The sequence below is a fragment of the Kogia breviceps genome, chromosome 4, assembly GCF_026419965.1.
Source record: "Kogia breviceps isolate mKogBre1 chromosome 4, mKogBre1 haplotype 1, whole genome shotgun sequence".
Lineage (NCBI taxonomy): Eukaryota > Metazoa > Chordata > Mammalia > Artiodactyla > Physeteridae > Kogia > Kogia breviceps.
The window spans coordinates 91,434,557-91,454,441 of NC_081313.1; the positions used below are offsets into that span (position 1 = coordinate 91,434,557).

Sequence of the window (19,885 nt, forward strand, 5' to 3'; positions counted from 1 at the left end):
GCACGTGCAGCGAAGGTTCAGAGATGAGCACACAGCTCTGCTCCATGTATTCACTCAGGAACCCAGGCTGATGGTAACCGATTATCTAAAACATCACTTGAACAGACTCACCCCTATATCTGAAAGCTTCTGCCCAAAGCCCATTGGCCAGAACTATATAGATGCTCCACCTAACCGTAGAGGGGCTGAGAAATATGAAGGAGCACATGGGTATTTGTTGAGCCGTAAATGTTCCTAACACAGCTGATTTATTTGCTTTGAGTATGATACCAGATAGACTTGGACAGGAATCAGGGTGCCAGAGAAACTGGCGGTTTCACTCATCCATCTCGAGTCTCAACATGTGTGACAGAATCACTGGGAAGCTCTTTCAAAGGATAGATGCCCAGGCCCTTCCATGAGCCACCAAATCAATGAATGGGGTGTCGGACACTTGTACACTTCCCTGCTGTGATCCCAGCCATCTCCCAGACAGGAAAGGGAAGGCAGTGTCCTTCAGTCACTGGGCATGTTCCAAGAGCCTCTCCAGCCATCTTTACCTCTCTCCCCACAGGTGGAGTGAAAAGAGAGAGAATCACAGCCTTCTGGCACTTTCCATTCATGCCTAGCCTGCTCCTCCAGGGGCCACAGTATGGCAGTGATGAATCTTGCATCTGAAACAGGAGAGGTTCCCAACCCTGTCTGTCCACTCGCCAGGGTCACATGAGCTATAGGAGTGGGTGTGGAGAGGGGTGTGCTCAGCCTAGCATCTGGCAGGACACAGGCACCCTGGGGCTCCAAAGGCAAGGTGCATTGCCTGGCATAGGGGAGGACTTCCCGTGCTACCCGATGAAGGAAAATAGTTTTACAAGGTGCCACCTACCAATGCAGTTTTTTTTCAGTGCAGTCTTGATAGTTTATTTTTAAGGATGCATTAATAATTTAATAGTATTAACATTCTTTGGACATTTTCAGACTAAACATACCCCTCTTGGACTAAAACTAGGTACCTCTGAAGGCAAAGTAGGACGCAGAGCCTGAATTATGACACTGAACATGTTTTGAGCATTTACTTGTGATGAGCAGTGATTTATGCACATCTCGTTTGGTCTGCCCAAGAATTCTACAAGAGGTACTATTATACCCTTCTTTGACGTGAGAGAACTGGGGCCCATAGAAGTTTAATAATCTTGGTCTATGCTGACATTAACTCTTAGCACCAAAGCTTCGGCTCTGGTAGCCTTACTGTGGGATGCAGCATTCATTTTTCTATTGTTTGGACTCCTTTTCTGTGTTCTTTCTGTTCTTTTTCCCATTTCTTCTCCTGCTTCCACACAGGCCAGAAGTAAAGCATCCTCTCTTATAGTAACGTGGGTGCCAGACTCCTTAGGGTACCACCCATCAGTCTTCCTGGCATTCCAAAACAACACAAAGTGAAGACAAAATACGTCTGTTTCATAGAGAAAAGGCTATGTGTGCATATATTTGTCTTGAGCCCCAAGGAGCATTATTGGCAAAGCCTGTCACCCCTCTTCTCTGTAGTTCAAGGAAGCTTTAAGTGCAATCCAAGGCAGAGAACCCTCAAAACTCTGATTTCCTCGTGTCTTCTTTGGAAACTGTTTCTAAAAGGACTTTATGCACATTTGTGCCACGGGAACTGTGAAGCAGCTTTTTTAGCTGTGGGCACCAGTGTTGGCTTATCCATCCCTGTCTCCCTTCTCCAGCCTCTGCTCCTGTGAGGAAGTCCAGCTGCATAAAGGCGAGCTCTTGGCTATAAAGCACGTAGCTGACTCCGTTTGTTTGAAAGCTGGTAAGAAATGGGGAAGACAGCCAAAGCACTGACCTTTTCCCTGACACAGCCACTGACCTTTTCCCTGTCCAGGTTCCTTCGTGGGCTGTAGAACAGAAGAACACAATACACCCATCACATCTTTAAAGAATGGAAATGCTGCTGGGCTTGCTTTCCTCCTTCTGTAAATAAATTCTGATTCCTTATCTGTTGGAGGGCTCCAAGAAAGAAAAGTCTTATAAAATCTCCAATAGGAGGAAGTGGTTCTCTACAAAACACTCCCCAAGCCTGGACTTGGAGGAGTATCTTGATACTCCACCAGACTCAATGCCTCAGGCTCATTCAGTAGAACTTTTCCGGCCCAGTGATCCTCAGCCCGCTGCAGGGTAGAAATCATCTCATCTCAGCCAGCCCCAGTTCACAGTGAAACTATGGATTACGACCTAACCTCCTGAAATTACGGCTGTGCAGCGACCGCTCCTCCGTTATCGTCAGTGGAACAGGCTCGTTCTTTTATGGCTAATAATAGTGTTTCTCATCCTACTCAGGACTCCGGTGCCACCTTTCTTTCCTGCTTGTCACTCATCTGTGGACCACATTCACAGATGCCTTCATCAGCACACTCGGTCATCTCGTTGTCTGTGCTCCTACCATGGTCCTGGGAGTGAAGGGCCAGTAGCTGCTCCACTTACGCCCGCCCCTGCCTCACTTTCCCGGTGAACTGCCCACCTTCCCGGAAAACTACCTCTGTGCCCACCCCAGTGATCTTTGTCCACGACAGCTCTAGTACCAGACTCTTGCTCCTCACCAGCATCTTGCTCTCTGGCTCTGCACAATCTCTCAGCCTCATGAGTGCTCATCTTTGTATTTACTTTCTTTCTTTCTTTTTTTTTTTTTAAATTTGGCCTGAGGTGCAGAGAAATAAGCTAATTACATCCCTCTGTTAAAGCACACTCATTGATCGTGAAAAGGCCCTCTTTTAATTTATGTATTGCTTTTCTTTCCCACTCCCTCACTTTTATGTGTGTCCTTATACGCAATGTTTTGTGTGTTGTTTTTAATTCACATCAATCGTGTCATGCTGTAGACGTTTCTCTTTGTTTCCCCTGAGTGCTCTCATTTTTAAGGTCTGTCCACATCACTGTGTACGCATGAGGTCTGATGGCCTCTTGACATTCTGTCATGTCCCCACTATGGTTACCGCGCCTGACATCCAGACCTCCCACTACCACAAGCAGCGCTCCAGTGCATATTCCCGGGCACATGTCCTCTTTGGTCCTGTGTGGAAATTCCTCTGGAATACATGTCCGGGGGTGAGGTTGCAGAGTCCTGGGGTGTGCGTGTTCTTACTTGGACCAAATCCTGCAGTGCAGCTTTCCAGACCAGGCCACCCATCTGTCCGCTCACCGGCAGCATAGGAAGGTTCCTTCTGCTCCTACATCTCCGCCAGTTTTTGTGCTTATCATTGTTCCTCGTATCCCATTCTTTTTCTGAGTTCAATGTTCTTATTCCTGAAAAGCCTGTGTCCTTGGGAAGTTCTTTCAGCAGAGGTCTGCGGGTGCCTAATTCTTAATCTTTGAGAATGTCTTTATTTTTGCCCACACTCTTCATGATAGGGGTACAGTTTCTTGTTGTTGCTTAGACAGATTACCACCAACAGTGGCGTAAAATAACACAGATTTATTAACCAGAGTGTCATCAGGGCTGTGTTCCTTCTCAGTTGTGCTTCCTTGCCTTTTCCAGTCATTCCTGCAAATTCCCTCCTGCCACATAAGGTAATATATTCACAGGTTTCCAGGATTCAGGTGTGGACATCTTTGGGGGCCATTACTCAGCCTACTGTAGTAGGCTAGCTATTGGATTTTCGGGTGACAGCTTTATTTGGCGATGTTCAACAGATTGTATTGAGACTGATGCTGTGTCAGACACTGTTCAGTGTGTTGAATACAGTAGTGAGTGAAACAAACCTACCCGCCTGCCCCAGAGCCTGTGTCATCTCTCCCCACCTGACAGCTTTAAGATTCTCTCTTTATCCTTTCCCCTCGCCCTACATGTGCACCGCAGTGTTTCTAGATACACCGTGTTTTCATCCTCTTCTTCCAGTTAGCACCAGCTGCATAACAAACCACCCCAAACATGGAGACCTAAAACAACAATCATTTACTGATAACTGCATCCTCCTGGGGACAGTTCGTCTTGAAGGGTTCGTTACTCGTTTGTCTGGTGGGTGAGGCTAGCTGCTGTCTGGCCCTTAGCAGGGACTGTTGGTCAGAGCACCCACAAGCATCCTCTCCTTGTGGCCTGTGCTTCCTCATGACAGAGTCATCAGCGTGTAAGGGCCAGCATCCCAAGAGAGAGCTAGGCAAAATTGTTTTGCCTTTTCTAACCTAGCCTTGGAAGTTATGTGGTAGCACTTTCACTACACTCTGTTCACCAGTTGTAATCTCTCAGGCCAGGCGTGTGCAAGGAGAGGAGAACTCGAGTCCAGTGATGGAGGGACTGTCAAAGCATTTGCAGACACAACTAAAAACTGCCACAACTACTTAGCACCTGACATGATACTTAAGTCTCGGGACTTATGTTGGTCTCTACATCTGGAAAACTCACCTGTTTTCTTTTCAAATAGCGTTTCTCTGTCATTATCTGTGTTCCTGTCCTCTGGAACTCCTTTAAAAGTGTGTTGAAGCCTCTCAGTGCCACTTGCATATTTTGTCCTTCTTTAGCTGCCCCATGCTGTGTTCTGAATTCTCTGTACTGTGCTCCTGTTCACTACTTCTCTTTCCAGTTTTATCCAGTCTAAAGCTTAACCTGCACATTGATTTTATTTCATTGACTATGTTTTCCGTGGGCTTTCTCTTTCATCTACCTATTCTTGTTTGTTATCTGCCTATTTTTGTTTCATAATTTATTGTGTACAGAAATTACTCCTTTTATCTCTTTAAGGGCCCTAAACATACTTGTGATTGTGATGTGGTTTACTGGTTGCTTTATTCTGATTTCTTCTCCAGTGGATTCATCTCCTGATTTAGCCTGCAGACTCTCCTGTCTCATCCTCCTCTCCCTGCAATCATCCTTCCATGTCAAGCAGCTCCATGGTCCTGGGCTCCCAGTCATGGGAGGCTTAAGTCTCTTCCTGTTCTCTAATGATATTGGGTGGTTTACCAGTTAGGTTTCTGGGGCAATGAGTGGCCTGGCAAAATCCAGACCAGTTTTCACTGTGAATTTGTAAGATTGGGGTCCCACACTAGGGAGCTAGGATAAACTTGGACTCCACACCCAAATGTGTCACAGGTCTGAGATGTTGGTTTCTTAGGCTTGACCCATCTGCACAGCCCAGGGGCTCCTTTCCGGCTTCTGGGGCAGCTCACTGAGTCCGCTTCTCACAGATGGGTCGGGCAGGAAGGCTCCCAGCTTGATGCTGGAGGATCAGCTCAAAAAGCCTGACCTGCAGGGGCCCCTGTCCCTCTCCCCCACCCACACCCTGGCGTGCACACTCCATGCCCTGCTTTCGATCCCATGGCTTCCTCCTAACCTCTCTAACCTTATTTTTCACTTCATTTCTGGCACCTGGAGATTTTACTGTCTTTCTTTGAACCTTGGCAATGAATTTCTTTCTCGTTGTTCCTTTTTATGCAGCATTTCTATGCATTTTTCATAGGAGGACTATCTGTTTACTTTAGCTGAGGCTGTCATATGCTGAAAATTTCCATTTGTTCTGTATATAGACAGTTACCCCTCCTGTTTTCAGCCCTACTTCTCATTCTTTCGTAGTACCTGCCGAGGCTGTGTCTAAACCCTGCCAACCTTTTTCTGGGTAGATTGGCCACCTCCCCTTGTATAGTTTATAGAATTTGGCTTTTTCCATTTTGTTTCTTTCATCAGTACTCTTCCTTCCACTCTGCTTTTAAGGAATGCGCCCAAATCCTCTGTCCGCTAATGCCCCAAGCACATTCTTTTCACTGTTATGGTTTTGATTCTTTTTTTATTCTTTATTACCATTTTCATGAGGTCTCTGGGGTTTGAAGAAAATAATGCCTTGAGTCAGTCTGCTGTCTAGAATGAAAAAGCCCAGCTGACTTCTCAGTGCTGCTGTGTAAGCCTCTCTCTCTCTTTCTCTCTTTCTCTCTCTGGTTATCGGTCAGCTTCTTTTCTCATTTCTGACTATTCCCTCCTTCTCTCCTAGCAGAGGACCTTAACTCTTGTCTCTAACAGAGACAAAAACCATCAGATGGGAGCCTCCTGTTTCCCATCCTCATTCTCCAGTCTGCAAACACACCTTTCTTATTATCTATCCTCACCTCTTCTTTCTCTCGTAGAGCAAAAGCCCCCCTTTCCTACTGTCCTCAGTTGAGCCTTCAGTCCAACCAGCTACGTAGAGTCTCTCCTCCCCTGCACGTGGCTGCACCTTTTCCCTTGGCAACTTTATCCACATGTAGAAGTCCAGTTCTGATCTCCTTCCCTCAGATTATATTTCTAATTGTTGACTGAATATCCTTCTTCACACATCTGATGGTTTCCTCAAATTCAGTATATCCAAAGTTAGCATCTTTGTTTATCTCTGAGAAATCAGCTGCTTATGTTTTCCCCATTTTGCTGAGTAGTACCATGATCCGCTAAGTCATTCCAGCCACAAGTTTGGGTATCTTGTCCCTTTCTTGAATCGTTCTAGAACTGCATTGACCAATACAGTAACTACTAGCCATGCAAAACTATGTAAATTTGAATTTCAATTAATTAAAATACAGTACAATTAAAAATAAAGTTCCTTAGGTATACTAGGCACATTGCATGTGGCTTGTGGCTACCGTTGTGGATGGTAGGGCTATAGAACATTCCCGTGTTACAGGAAGTTCTATTGGATGATGCTGGCCTAGGGAGTATTAGCAGTCTTTGCTCCCACTTCACTGATGGTGTTTGAGCCGTCATCATTTCTCACGTGTAGCTTTGACTCATTTCCTTTCTATTCCTCACTCCAGTCCATTCTCTTCTCTAATAAAATGATTTTATGAAGCCCTTTTCGCTCTTTGGGAAGTCATTGAACTCTAAGTGAGAGAAGCAGGGTTCTGGCATTTTACTGTCATTTCCTTCCTTGAACCTTCAGAGCCCCCCATGCCTTTTCCTCTTTTTATTTGCTTGTTAAACAGCTACCCAACCTTCCAGATTGCATGCCAGTGTTTCCTACTCTGGGAAGGCAGAATAATGCTTCTTTCACAACGCTGACACTCCTTGTTGGTGTCCCTTCTCAGAGCATGTTTCACGAGATGTCTGGCTAGGGCAGACATCTGAGCCTAGGACTCTGAACCACTGAAAGAGGAGAATCTCACCTTCCTACTCTGCAGGTTTCCAATGTATGTAACAGACAAACTTCTCTCTGGGCCTCTAGATGGGGCCTGGCTACATACTCACTTTAGGAGAAATGAGAAAATGGCCACTGAAGTCATGTTCTGTGTTCTGCTGTTGAAGAAGTCCAATTGGGAAAGGCTTTATGGGTGATGAATTACTTTCCCACAATATCGATTCCTACTTAGGGTTCCTGTGATTCCCAGCTACCCCCTGACTCCAAACCACATATCTGGTTGAGAGAAAGATATTTTCTTTAATAACATATCTTCAGTGAAACATGGGTGTATTAGTTAATTACCTCAAACTTAGTGACATAAAACAACAAAAACATACTCTCTCACCGTTCTGAAGTCTACAAAATCAGGGTGTTGTCAGGGCTGCACTTCCTCCAAGGGCTCTAGAGAGAATCCTTTCTCGCCTCTTCCAGCTTCTGGTAGCTCCTTGACTTGTGGCCAGTCCCTGCCTCCGGCTTCACATGGCCTTCTCTGTGTGTCTGTGTCTCAAATCTCCTCTTTTCTCTTACAAGAACACCAGTCATTATATTTAGGACCCACCCTAAATACAGGATGATTTCATCTTGAGATCCTTAATTTAATTACATCTACAAAGACTGTATTTCAAAATAAGGTCCCATTCACAGGTACTGGGGGTTTAGAACTTGGATATATCTTTTGAGGGGGACACAATTCCACTTACTACAATGGGTAAGAATAAAAGTGAGGACTCTAACAGCAGTCTCTCTCCCCTCTCCTAAGCCTTACCTAAGCTGAATCAGCAGATTGGTTATAGCCTTCATTTCTGTGCATTTATCCTTTTAAATTAAGACCCCACCCCCCAAGCCAGAAGAGAGAGGCTTTTAAACTCAACCAGCTGTCTCTCTTTCTTTCCATGACAGACTCACTCCACCCTTCAGCTGGATTTTTTTCACTGCCTAACCATGATCATTAATTAATAAAGCATAGACCAAAATAAACATGATTACCATCCTTTAGTTTTCAAAGACATTCTCCGTGTCCAGAGCTTTCAATATGAGAATGGGTATTTCGATTTAGAAATCATTTTAAGCTTGTGCCCATGCACAAGCACACCATGGAAAATGACTAGAAGCAATTGTCTCTGTAGAGTAAAAAAGAACATAGGTACTTTTTCTGGCTTCATTTTTCAGTGTCATCTAAATTTTCTACAGTGGACATGTTTGACTTTAGCGATTAGATGAAGAAACTTTTTTTTGGTAACATGGGTAGTTTTAATGACACTTTTATAAAATGCCCAGGGCCATTTTTGCTTTTTTAAAAGAGAGATGAGTGGGCCAGTTGAGATTCTAGGAAGCCCAGACCACTGATTCTTTTGGGGATGATTCACTTTTTGGATTTGGGAGTGGTGTTAACATTGTTGATTATCTAGGACCTCGTCAGACTTTCACAGTGGTAGAACTTGAAATCCATGGTCTCTACCAGCATGGTTTCCCCAGTGCCAGGAAGCTGGCCTGATGGAAAAATGGGTCCTGTCCCTCTGCCATGGGGCACAGAGAGGCACAGTTTATCGGGACCATTCCAGAATGAGCCCTGTAATCTCTCACCAGCAATACCACTTGACTTTGACAGGCATGTGTTTTTCTAGTCTTTAAACTATTTTGAGGGCAGCTTTGTGTCTGGCCCTTTATGAGGACGACACACATTTCTGTTAACCTACAGTCACTGGAAGCTGCAGCAGAGCCAGCTATTAGGCACTTTTGAGCTGTTTCACCATTGAATGCAGTTCTCTCTGAGGGAATTTTCCTATTTTGGCTTCTAATATGCTGATGAATTATTGAAATTTCAATTACTTTTGGTTCCCAATTTAGCAGGGTGGAGACATGCAAGATATTGAATACGAAAAGCTCTCCAGTCGCTTTTAGAGAAGGGTTTGCCTGGAAGGGTTTGGCGTCAGGGCTGGCGGGTGCAGCCCTGCTCCTTCTGTGTCGGGGACTAAAGTACCACGTGGCCTTGGCAGTCCCTTAGGTCACTGCTGCTCAAGGTGAGAGCCCCAAACCGGTACCTGGCATCTGCATCTCCTGGGAGCTTGTTAGATACCCAGACTCCTAGGCTTGGTCTCCACCTACTAATCAAAATCCCTGAGAGTGACACCCTGGGCTCTGTGTTCTAACAAGCCTTCTGGGACATTCTGGTACACTGACAAGTTGGGGAAACCCTGCCTTAGATGTCCTGGTGCTAATTTTTCCCAGTGGGGTCTGGTGCCCATTTGTAAGGGCCCTTGGATGCTGCAGTCAGTGTGCCCTTTAAGATAGACACTGTACGTAATAATAAAACTGTGATCAAGGTCATCAGAGAGACCAGTTTCTAACAATCATCTTCACTTGCTTGGAACGCTTCTCTCTTTGGAAGTCCGTGAGCCATAACCATAGAGAAGCAGGATTTGGATATTTAAATTCTGTGCAGGTAAATGTGTGTTCTAAATGTAATTGAAAGGGCCCTGTGTTTCTCTGTACCGAAGGGCCATTTAGATATTCCTTCCCAGTGTCCCCAGGATAATCTCATCTCGAAGTCCCTTGGGGAGAAGCCATAGGTACCATCTCTGCCTCATCACCTTAGCCTCACCTCCTTCCCAGGGCAGGTCTCTCTCCTACACTGTACACACTGAATAACTTGCAGTTTTTCAGACACAGTATGTCATCCAAGCTCCTCTGCCCACCCCACCACCAAAGCCAGCCCTTACTCATCTCATCCCTTAAGCCCTGTTCACCTGTGAGGCTCTACTCAAGGATGGCTCCCTATTGACTTCAGATGGAGTCACTCTCTTCGCCTTTTCTGCTTCCTGCCAACTCTGGATAGATCTTGATAGCACGCGCCTGCGCTTGTGTTGAAATTGTCTCTCTCCGCTGAGCTCCGAGGTCCACGCAAGTACAGATTTCATCCTGGGTTCTGTCCCTTGTGCCCATGTGTGTCAGGCACACGAGGCTGAATGAATAAACATCTGTCAAAGATGGTCATTCTACTTCTGCTGGAAGCTTCCAGTGCCTTAGGAAACATGTTCCCTTCGTACTTTTGAAGAACAGATACTTGGTCAGCACGTGGCAGACTAGTTAAGAACAACAGTGCATTTTTTGTGGACTCAACCGGCTTAGCTTTTCGGGGAAGCCGCTTTCTTTTTGTTTTTTGTTTGTTTGTTTGTTTTTTTGCGGTACGCGGGCCTCTCACCGTTGTGGCCTCTCCTGTTGCGGAGCACAGGCTCCGGACGCACAGGCCCAGTGGCCATGGCTCACGGGCCCAGCCGCTCCGCGGCATGTGGGATCCTCCCGGACCGAGGCACGAACCCGTGTCCCCTGCATCGGCAGGCGGACTCTCAACCACTGCGCCACCAGGGAAGCCCAAGCCGCTTTCTTAACGTAAATGAAAGTTCTGCCCCCCCGCCAATCTGGCTGTTCTGCTCTTTGGCCTGGGAGCCCACCCACTGTATCTGAAGGTGTTCTTTTTTTTCAGGTTCGAGAGCTTCAAACTAGACTGCAGAGCGTGCAGGCCACAGGGCCCTCCAGCCCTGGCCGCCTCACTTCCGCCAGTCGCCCTGTTAACCCCAGCACCGGGGAGCTGAGCACTAGTGGCAGCAGCAATGACGTCCCCATCGCCAAGGTGAGCTCCCGGGGGCTGCAGGGGCACCTCCTGTTGTCTGGCTTCCCTAGCCTGCATGGGGCAGGGCTGCCGTGCAGGCACACAGTTAGCTCAGCGGGCCTCCTGTGCTGGAGCTGCAGGCCCAGATAACCCACTAATGTTTTAGGCCTCTCTTGGCTGCAGGCTGGACACCAGCGCTCAGTAGTCAGCCAGCTGGGGCGTGTCACAGCTGACTGGCCGTCATGGAGAGTGAGATGTTTTGTCAGGCTCTGCAGTGCGAAGGGGTGGGTGGAGAGCTGCTCTCGAGGATTGAGGTTCAGCCCAGGAGGGGACCCTGAGTAATGAACCAATGATCTCCCCGCTCACAGGACTCACAGCCCTGCCAGCAGAAAAATAGATTGTGATGGGCAGGCCCTGGCAGCTGTGAGAAGTAGCCCCTTCGTTCTCAGCCACAGCCCCCCCGCCCCGCGCCTAAGTTGAGTCTACCCCAGAGAGACTGTTCGAATGATACATGTCCTCTCCCCAGTAGCCCTACCCATCTCCGCAAGAAGGTTCTCAACCATCAAGTTTATTAAGTCAAATCAAACCAGTGTTTCTCAACCAGAAGTGATTTTTGTCCAGAAGGGATATTTAGCAATGTCTGGACACCTTTTCGATGGTCATAGCTGGAGTGCTACTGTCATCTTATGGCTAGAAGCCACGGATGCTGCTAAACACCCCACAATGCACAGAACAGTCCCTACAGCAAAGAATATCCAACCCCAAATGTCAAAAGTGCTAAGGTTGAAAAACCATGAGTTAAGCAGAAAAACTGGACAAGTGAGTCGTTTTTAAGACTCGATGAATCAGTTTAGTGGCCACCGTTAAAGAGTAAGCCCTGTATAAACAGAGTCTCAACAGTTTATATGGGGAATTACGTGTTGTTTTTTGAAAATTTTTTGATTTGTTTTTTAAGATTGCTGAGAGAGTGAAGCTATCAAAGACCAGGTCCGAATCTTCATCGTCTGATCGGCCAGTCCTGGGCTCAGAAATCAGCAGCATAGGGGTGAGTGTTCATGAGAAGCAAGGCAACAAAATACCCAGTAAAGCTACACAGTGGTTTATCCATGATAGAAGAACTCGCAAAGTTCACCCCCAGTAAACCAGTTAATTATAATAAGAAATCATACCTGATTTCCTTCCAAAGGAACCGATAAAAATGTATAGTGGTTTGCACATGGTGAATCACTTCTTCAGCTTTAAGGGAGATTTTTTTTTTTCCTCTAGCTGAAACCATTCAGAAAGAAATAATTTAGGTCTGGTTACTGATTTAGGTCTGGTTACTGGCAATGCAGGTGAAAGTCTTAAAGTATCTGCTGTATATCACCCTGCTTCCCCAAAGATGGAGTAAGTCAGGAAGCTCTGAGAGAACTTTACCTTTTGCACATCCCGCTTGAAAGGGAAGGTGCTCTCCAGTGAGGAGGATTGCTGCCTTTGAAGTGTGGCCAATGCTGTGACAGACCAAAACCTTCCAGCTCAGTACTAGAGTTTGCATTTGTAGAGCCCTGAACCCCGTGGGGCCATAAGCTGATAAATGGTGAAAAGGGGATTTCAGTTCCCTGGGGCTGTCTTTTAGAATTCTGGGGTAAGGCTGGGAAATCCAGCTATTTGATCCTCAGGGGTGGGGAAAACCTGAACAGCACTCTTAAGGCCCTATTTTAGACTTCCGGGCTGGGCAGAAATTGCATGCACCCAGATTCCATGCCAAAGCCAAATTATGAACATAAAGGAGTGGGACGCTCCCCTTGACTACAGCAGCCGGAGAGAAGTCTGGGGGTGGCAGGGGGTTTCGGAAGGGAGAAGGATGTCCAGCCTCTGTTTAGTATCCAAAATTTTAGGTCTCTAAACGCTCATGATGCCTGCTGCCCAGGATGCAGCTTAGAAGATGCCGCTGCATTTTGACACTGTTTTGTGTACTGTTTCACAGTAGTTAAGTTTTCATACTAGGATTATATTATACAAACTGAGAAAGATCGGGCTAGCTATCTCCTGGTGCCTGATTCTCAAGGAACATCGGCTTTAAATTGTTTTGCATGCAAAGCATGCCTGGGGACCAGCGTCCCTGAAGTGACACTGTCCAGAGGGGGATTAATGCTCACCTGTACAGGTATCCAGCAGCGTGGCGGAGCACCTGGCCCACTCTCTTCAGGACTGCTCCAACATCCAAGAGATCTTCCAGACGCTCTACTCCCATGGATCTGCCATCTCGGAAAGCAAAATTAGGGAGTTTGAGGTGGAAACGGAACGGTTGAATAGGTAAGGAGAAATTCTGCATATTTGGATGGTGACACTGGGGGCAACTCCTTTCCCTTCCCAAAGATCAACTCAGGTTGGCTTATGTGTTGTGACATAGAGTGATGCTGTCAGGCTGGTGGGTGGGGAGTTTCCACCATCCTGTTCATCACGGGAGGGATGGCTTCATGGGCATTGTGTGACCTGTCATCAAATGCACAGGGCCTCGTGCTTAAAAGGACCCCACACTTGCTTTACTGCTCTTCTGTCACTGTTTTAAATTCTTCTCTTTTTTTTTGTGGTACGCGGGCCTCTCACTGCCATGGCCTCTCCCGTTGCGGAACACAGGCTCCGGACGCGCAGGCTCAGCGGCCGTGGCCCACGGGCCCAGCCGCTCCGCGGCACGTGGGATCTTCCCGGACCGGGGCACGAACCCGAGTCCCCTGCATCGGCAGGCAGACTCTCAACCACTGCGCCACCAGGGAAGCCCCTAAATTCTTAATAATTTATGAACCAGGGGCCCCGCCTTTTCATTTTGCACTGGTCCTAGCAAATTAAGGAGCAAGTCCCGGGAGCAGTCCATATGGAATGACAAGTAGGTCAGGATGGCAAGATGGCTCCCAAGCATGCAGCCTGAGCTGCTGAGAATCACAGAGAGCAGCTCTGGGATGTGGACTCAGCACCCAGGGGTGCCTGGAGCCAGGCGAAGCAACCTGATAAAGGCGCTCCTGCAATGGAGCAGGCATGCTGGTCTAATCCTCCCTGCTCGAACTAAGGGTTGCCTAATTTTATTTATGCTTTTTGCAAATGTGCACATCCCCCCATCCCTACATCCTATCCTACTTAGTTCTGATTATCTAAGTAGGTTTAACTATCCTGCTTGGAGTAATTCAGCTGTGTGTACCCAGTTTTACGGGTTCTTCCTAAATCTTAATGCCAGAGGTGGTTTGAGTTTGTCCTCCTGCCTCTTGGCAAAGACTGGCTTGTGTGTTGTCCCAACAATGAAAGAGAGCTACTAAAAAAGCAAAGGACCAGGGGCAAGCCACGGCAACTACTCAGAATTGGCTCCACGGTGGCAGAATGGACTAGTGATGGCATCCAAGTGTGCTGTGGCTGCCCTGACCTAGCAATCTTCAGTGGGAGAGCATAGTCAGAATTGGAAAGGTTTACGAGCTAACCAGTAAGAAATGTGGATGCCATTCCCCTGGTGTATGGCAGACCTGAATAAATTGAATTATCCTCGTTAGTCCTCCCTGATTTGAAGCTGTTTAATATAGCACTTGAGAACCAAGGAAATATAGCTATCTAGGTCATTTTAAATCTTGAAATTAAATGGTTTCCTTATGAAATCCAAAATACTTACTAGTGACAATCCTGATGATTGCCTTGTAGCAGTAAAGAAGCAGCCCTCTCAGTATCACAGGCAGAGGAGTGCTTAAAAATTGAATCAGATATGCCCTTTGCAGTTTAATGAAGTCAGATGCCTTCAGGGGCCCTCTGTGTAGTGAGGATCTCCTCTCTACAGATCCTGGGATTTAACACGCCTGCTATGTCGTTGAATTGGAGGGGAGGTTCCTTTCTCTTCAGTTATGTGCACCTAGGAGAGACCAAAGAAGGGGGAACTATTTGGTGCTTGTAGCTCACGTTTATCATGGAGTTTAACTTCTTACAAAAGGCTCCTGCTGACCACCTCTTAACCCTCAACTTGGGAGGGCAGAATAGTCCCATTTCGCAAATGAGAAAACAAAGGCTTTGACTTTGAATGACTTGCCTCAAGTCCAGAGCTGTTAAATAATAGCCCAGCTGATCGACCCCTGCCCCTCTACCTCACCTCTGTTGTTTTCTGTATTATCACAGCTACGGCAAGAACATGGGAATTCTTGTAAATAATCTACCAGTATGTTCTGGTGTCTGTTATTTAACTACCTATCTCAGAGTTGGAGTCCTATTACCCTCCAAAAATATTACAGCCTTTAACTTGTGTTTATGTGGGGGTGGGCAGGGGTGGGTGTCACGTCTACTCAAAAGTGTATTTTCTTATTTAACAAATCCATGTTAAGCACTTACTATATGCTGGACTATTTGGATGCAAAAGAAAGTAAAAAAGACAAGATCCCTGCTTTCATGGAGCTATATCCTGTTAGGGGAGCTAGACAGAAAGCAGACAAATAAGAGCATAAGAAAGCTCCACATAAATAGGACACTGTGACAGAATAACAGGAAGGCTTGGTTTTAGTAGGCAGCCAAGGGAAGGCATCTCTGAAGGGGGGACATGTCAACTGAGATTTTCAGGGGAAAAAGGAACAGCCATATGACAAACTAGGAAGAGACTTATGGGCCAACTTTACCAACGTCAAGGCTGGGAAGTGGTTGGCATGAAGTTAGAATTGCCCAAATGCCAATGGAACTGAAATAGACTGAGTGAAAAGAGGAATTCCATGAGATAAAGTGGCAGAATAGGCAGGGCTGGGTGGGATACAGATTTTGAGGCCATGGACAAAGTTTACTCTTTAAGTGTCATTGCAAGTTGTTAAAGGGTTTTACGTAGGGGAAGAACAGATCTGATTTAAATTTTGAAAGTTCACTCAGGTGTGAAGAATGGAAGGAGGTGGGCAGGCGTGGAAAGCTGGGCCAGTTTTGCAGTGGACCAGCGTGGCCCAGGTGGTGGTGATGTGAAGGGGTCAGTATATGTTTGGTGGTAAAAACCCACAGATGTAAGAAAAAGCGATGGTCTCAAAGGAGAGGCTCAGGTGTCTTACTGGTGGTGTTGGGTACACGGTGGTGGCATTTACTGAGATGGAGAAGATGGGGGAAGATAAGGTTTGAGGAAAATCGAGAGTCCCCTTTGGGAATGTTAAATTGGAGGTGTCCATATGAAACCCTGGATATGTGAGACTGGCACTCAGGAGAGAGGTCTGGACTGAAGAAATCTGGGAGCCATGGGAATATAAGTGCCTGTTAAGGTTGTGGTACTGGATAAAATCACCCCCAGGGGGAGAGTGTTGATAGAAGAAGGGGCCCAGGATGGAGTCCCGAAGGAACATCAACCCTCACAGATTTTATAGAGAAGAGGGAGTCGGCAAAGGAGACAGAAGAGATGACCTTTCGGGTAGGAAGAAAACCAGTAGACACCTCTCATGACCCAAGTAAAGGAGAACGTTTCAAGAAGGAAGCCATACCCGATTACAGGGGTGCTGCCTGAGAAGGTGTCTAAGATAGAATTGACCACATGGAGGTCTGTGAGCTGAGTAAACAGTTTCAGCTAATTAGTAGGAACTAAATGTAACTGGAGCAAGTTGAGAAGTAAACGAGAGAGTGGGGACTGTTTGAAGAAGTCTGAATGTGAACAAGGACAGAAAACTGTGTCCTTGTGACACCTTATGTTGAACTGACCTTGTTGTTGCCAAAGCCACACGGCGGTCTTAGCTATACACTCACCGGACATGTGCTGCGTTGGCGAGTGTCTCCATTATCTGCTCTAAGATATGTGCCCCTAACATTTATCCTCAAGGCAAATGACTTCCAAGCCCCTTAACATTTAGTGTGTGTGAAACGCTGTGTCTCTTTAAGACTTGGTGGTCAGAGTACTACGGATGGGCATGTCCCACAGGAAATGAATCATTGCATCCAGATCATCATTGTCATGGGACAGAAAACAGAGGCTGAAGGCTTACCTTTTTCTGAGTTGCTTTCTGACTTTGCCATGAACTTTTGCCCTGAACGTACAGTTCTCATTCCTATAAAACTTAAAGTTCCCACCACTTATCCTACCAATAGTTAGCAGTTAGGGGTCTGTCCAAGCTGGCAGGAGCTTTGGACACGATCCACAGTTCCCATTCAAAGGCCCCTTAAGTGCAGTTTCTTGTTCATTCACTGATTCATCTTTTGTTCCTGCTCCGTAGTGAGTGTTCTGAGTCGAGGATCTGGGGTCAAACTGCCTGGTTCAAATCCCAAGTATTAATTACCCTTTCTATGCCGCCTCTGAGAAATGCGGATGATAATACTTGGTTCAGAGGGCTGTTGGGAGAGTTACTGATCAAGGGCTCAACAAATGGTAGCTATTACTGTGATTTCATTTGTCCCTGTGGACGGCGGTTCATTGAAGCATACCAGTTGTAACTCTCATGTGGGCCTGAGGTCACATGGTTGATTCCTTTCCTTGGTGTATCTACAGAGCCTAGTGCAGTACCTAGCAAATGGCTCATCTGTGGCTGGCTGGGAAATAACCAGGAATTTATTTTTTATTGCTCATTCACACAGAACTTAGTGATTCTTCAGCATTGAGCTTCTTCCTTCATTACTTCTCGGCAGTTACATTTACTAAAACATCTGACGAGCTCACATCCAACGTGCATTTTGGCCGGAATCTAGAGTCAATGGCTAGAATCTTGGCAGATTCACTGGAATTCTGGTGTAAAATTGTGAATGTGATTTTCCTTCCTTCATAGCCGTATCGAGCACCTCAAATCCCAAAATGACCTTCTGACCATAACCCTGGAAGAATGCAAAAGCAATGCTGAGAGAATGAGCATGCTGGTGGGGAAATACGAATCCAATGCCACCGCGCTGAGGCTGGCCCTACAGTACAGGTAGGAAGTGGGGCGGGGCAGGCGAGTAGCCACTTTAATTTAGAAATGCATCCATAGCAAGCTTCTGCATGAAAGTAGAAAACATAACCAGCAAATGCTAGTGTGATATATATTGAAAATCAATTAGCACCCTGGTGGCAGCAATTAAGAAAATAAGGGTAGTGGGTGTGGTATTAGTAAACAGGTATGTTTCTGTTCACATGATCAGCTTAAATATTATTTCATTCGAGTAGTATCCCTCAGAACATCAAGTTTTGTGTTACATGTTCAAGTCTTGTCCTTTCTAATCTTTGTTTCCCAGTCTTTATTCATATTCATATATATTTTACTTTGTTGTAAATCTGGTGCATTCTCTTCCTTCAGTTTGTTACAGTTTTGTAATGTTGCTTAAAAGTCTCCATTTATTTTGACTGGCTGTATCCCCTACATCAAGTTCATATGGTGTTATTACTCATTTCTCTAAAAGACGTTTAGACTTTTTCAGACTCTTGATATTGAAAATAATTCTACGGTGAATAATTTAATACAAAAACCTTCATTCCTGTGAGTATTTTCCTCAAGATAAAATCCGTGAAGCCAGAATTATAGGTCAAAGGGTTATGAATATTTTCATGGCTCTTCAGGCGTGCTGCCAGTTTTTTCCCATAAAAACAAACCAGTTGAAATGTATATGATTCATTCATTGATGAACAAGTGGTATATGAATGTACCACTTTTTTTTTTTTTTCAGCTTCATCGGCTTTGGAATTTATCTATTTTTAAATTAGTGCTTGGTAAAAGCTACAAAACTATGCTTTATTGTTTTCATAGATTTATTAGTGTCACCACTTAGGCATATTTACCGAAGTCCCCAAGTAGCGATTGTATCTTACTCTTGGCATCCTTTAAAAATTCAGTATTGTTTTAAGAAACATTGCTTCTTCAAAAATCAATATCAAACCTAAATATAGGAGACCAAAGCAAGAAAGCAATCCTACTAGTTGACAGACACAGCAAAGTAAACAGATAATCCTCTATGACAACTCTTGAAACAGGCCGTTCTGCACCGGCACTCTGCCTTTCATCCGTACAGAAGAAACAATGTCCCAGCGTCTCTAACTTGAAAGACCAACTGCCCTTGAGAGGAGAGGCAGTCATTGGACCCTTTTCCTTATCTCTTAGTAAAGGAACTTGAAAGTAAAGACAATAAAAAACAGTCTGTTGACCAAGTGTTGTGTAAAGCAACATTTCCCCTGCTCAGCTTGGAGAAGCTAATCATTTCTTTGCTTGGGGGGGAATTTCACTACTGCAGGCATCTGGCCAGGATGCCTGAGGCATTAGGCACACACTCCATCCAGTGCAGACGTGGGTCCATGTGGGATCACAGGCAGCAGTGGCTTTCAAGAGGTCGCTCTTTGATCCTCTACCTGGTGTACCCAAAGAGAGACTAATTTTCTTGCTCTTAGAAATCCATTCTCAAACTCCTGTCAAAGTTTTTCTGAGTGTTTCATGAAACAGTTGTACAAACATCTAATAGAACTTTCTGTGACGATGGAACTGTTCTCTGTGCTATCCAATATGGTAACTGCTAGCCACACATGGCTGTTAAACATATGAAATGTGGCTACTGCAACGGAGGAACAGAATTTTTCATTTTATTTACCTTAAATTCTTTTTAATTTAAATATCCACATGTGGCTAGTGGCCAGTCTACTGAATAGGCAGGTCTGGGTCAAAATAGTCCCCTTTCTAGGGTGCTGTAGGAATTACCTATTATTGTATGACTGTTTATTACATCACAGTTTCTAGGCTTAGGAATCTGGGAATGATGTGTCTAGGTAGTTCTGGCTCAGGGTCTGTTATGAGGTTCTGGTCAAGCTCTCAGCCAGAGCTGCATCAGCTGAAACCTTAACCGGGGCTGGCAGATCTGCTTCAAAGGAGCTTTGGGTAGAGTCCTCAGTCCTTCACTGGCTGTTGGCTAGGCATCTTAGTTCCTAACCACATGGGCCTCTCCATAGGGCTGCTCAAGAGTCTTCAAGGCACGGCAGCTGGCCTCCTCTAAAGAGGATGATGCAAGAGGGAAAGTGAAGGGAGGAGAGAGAGAGAGACCAAGATGGAAATCACCATGTTTTTTAATAACCTAATCTCGGACATGACATCTCATGACTTCTGCCTTATTCACTTAGTCACACAGACCAATCCTGCAACAACGTGGAAGGGGGATTATGCAAGGGTGTGGATAGCAGTGTGTGGAGATCAGGGTGATTGGAGAGCATCTCGGAGGCTGGCCGTCTGGAGCGTGTTACCTTTCCCTTTGAGCTGATCATCAA

The 19,885-nt window shown here is 45.8% G+C and overlaps 1 protein-coding gene across 3 annotated transcripts in view; it reads left to right on the forward strand.

The window, feature by feature from the left end:
* The window catches only part of MCC (MCC regulator of WNT signaling pathway), a 427,170-nt gene that overhangs the window by 363,926 nt on the left and 43,359 nt on the right, over window positions 1-19,885 (forward strand). For all 3 annotated transcript variants that reach the window (XR_010840207.1, XM_067031436.1, XM_059062176.2), the window contains 4 exons: window positions 10,591-10,737; window positions 11,672-11,761; window positions 12,863-13,011; window positions 17,436-17,576. Coding sequence is in view for 2 of the 3 variants with exons in the window: in XM_067031436.1 (XP_066887537.1) it covers window positions 10,591-10,737; window positions 11,672-11,761; window positions 12,863-13,011; window positions 17,436-17,576 (527 nt within the window). In the remaining variant the exon portion in view is untranslated. The remainder of the gene's footprint in view (window positions 1-10,590; window positions 10,738-11,671; window positions 11,762-12,862; window positions 13,012-17,435; window positions 17,577-19,885) is intronic.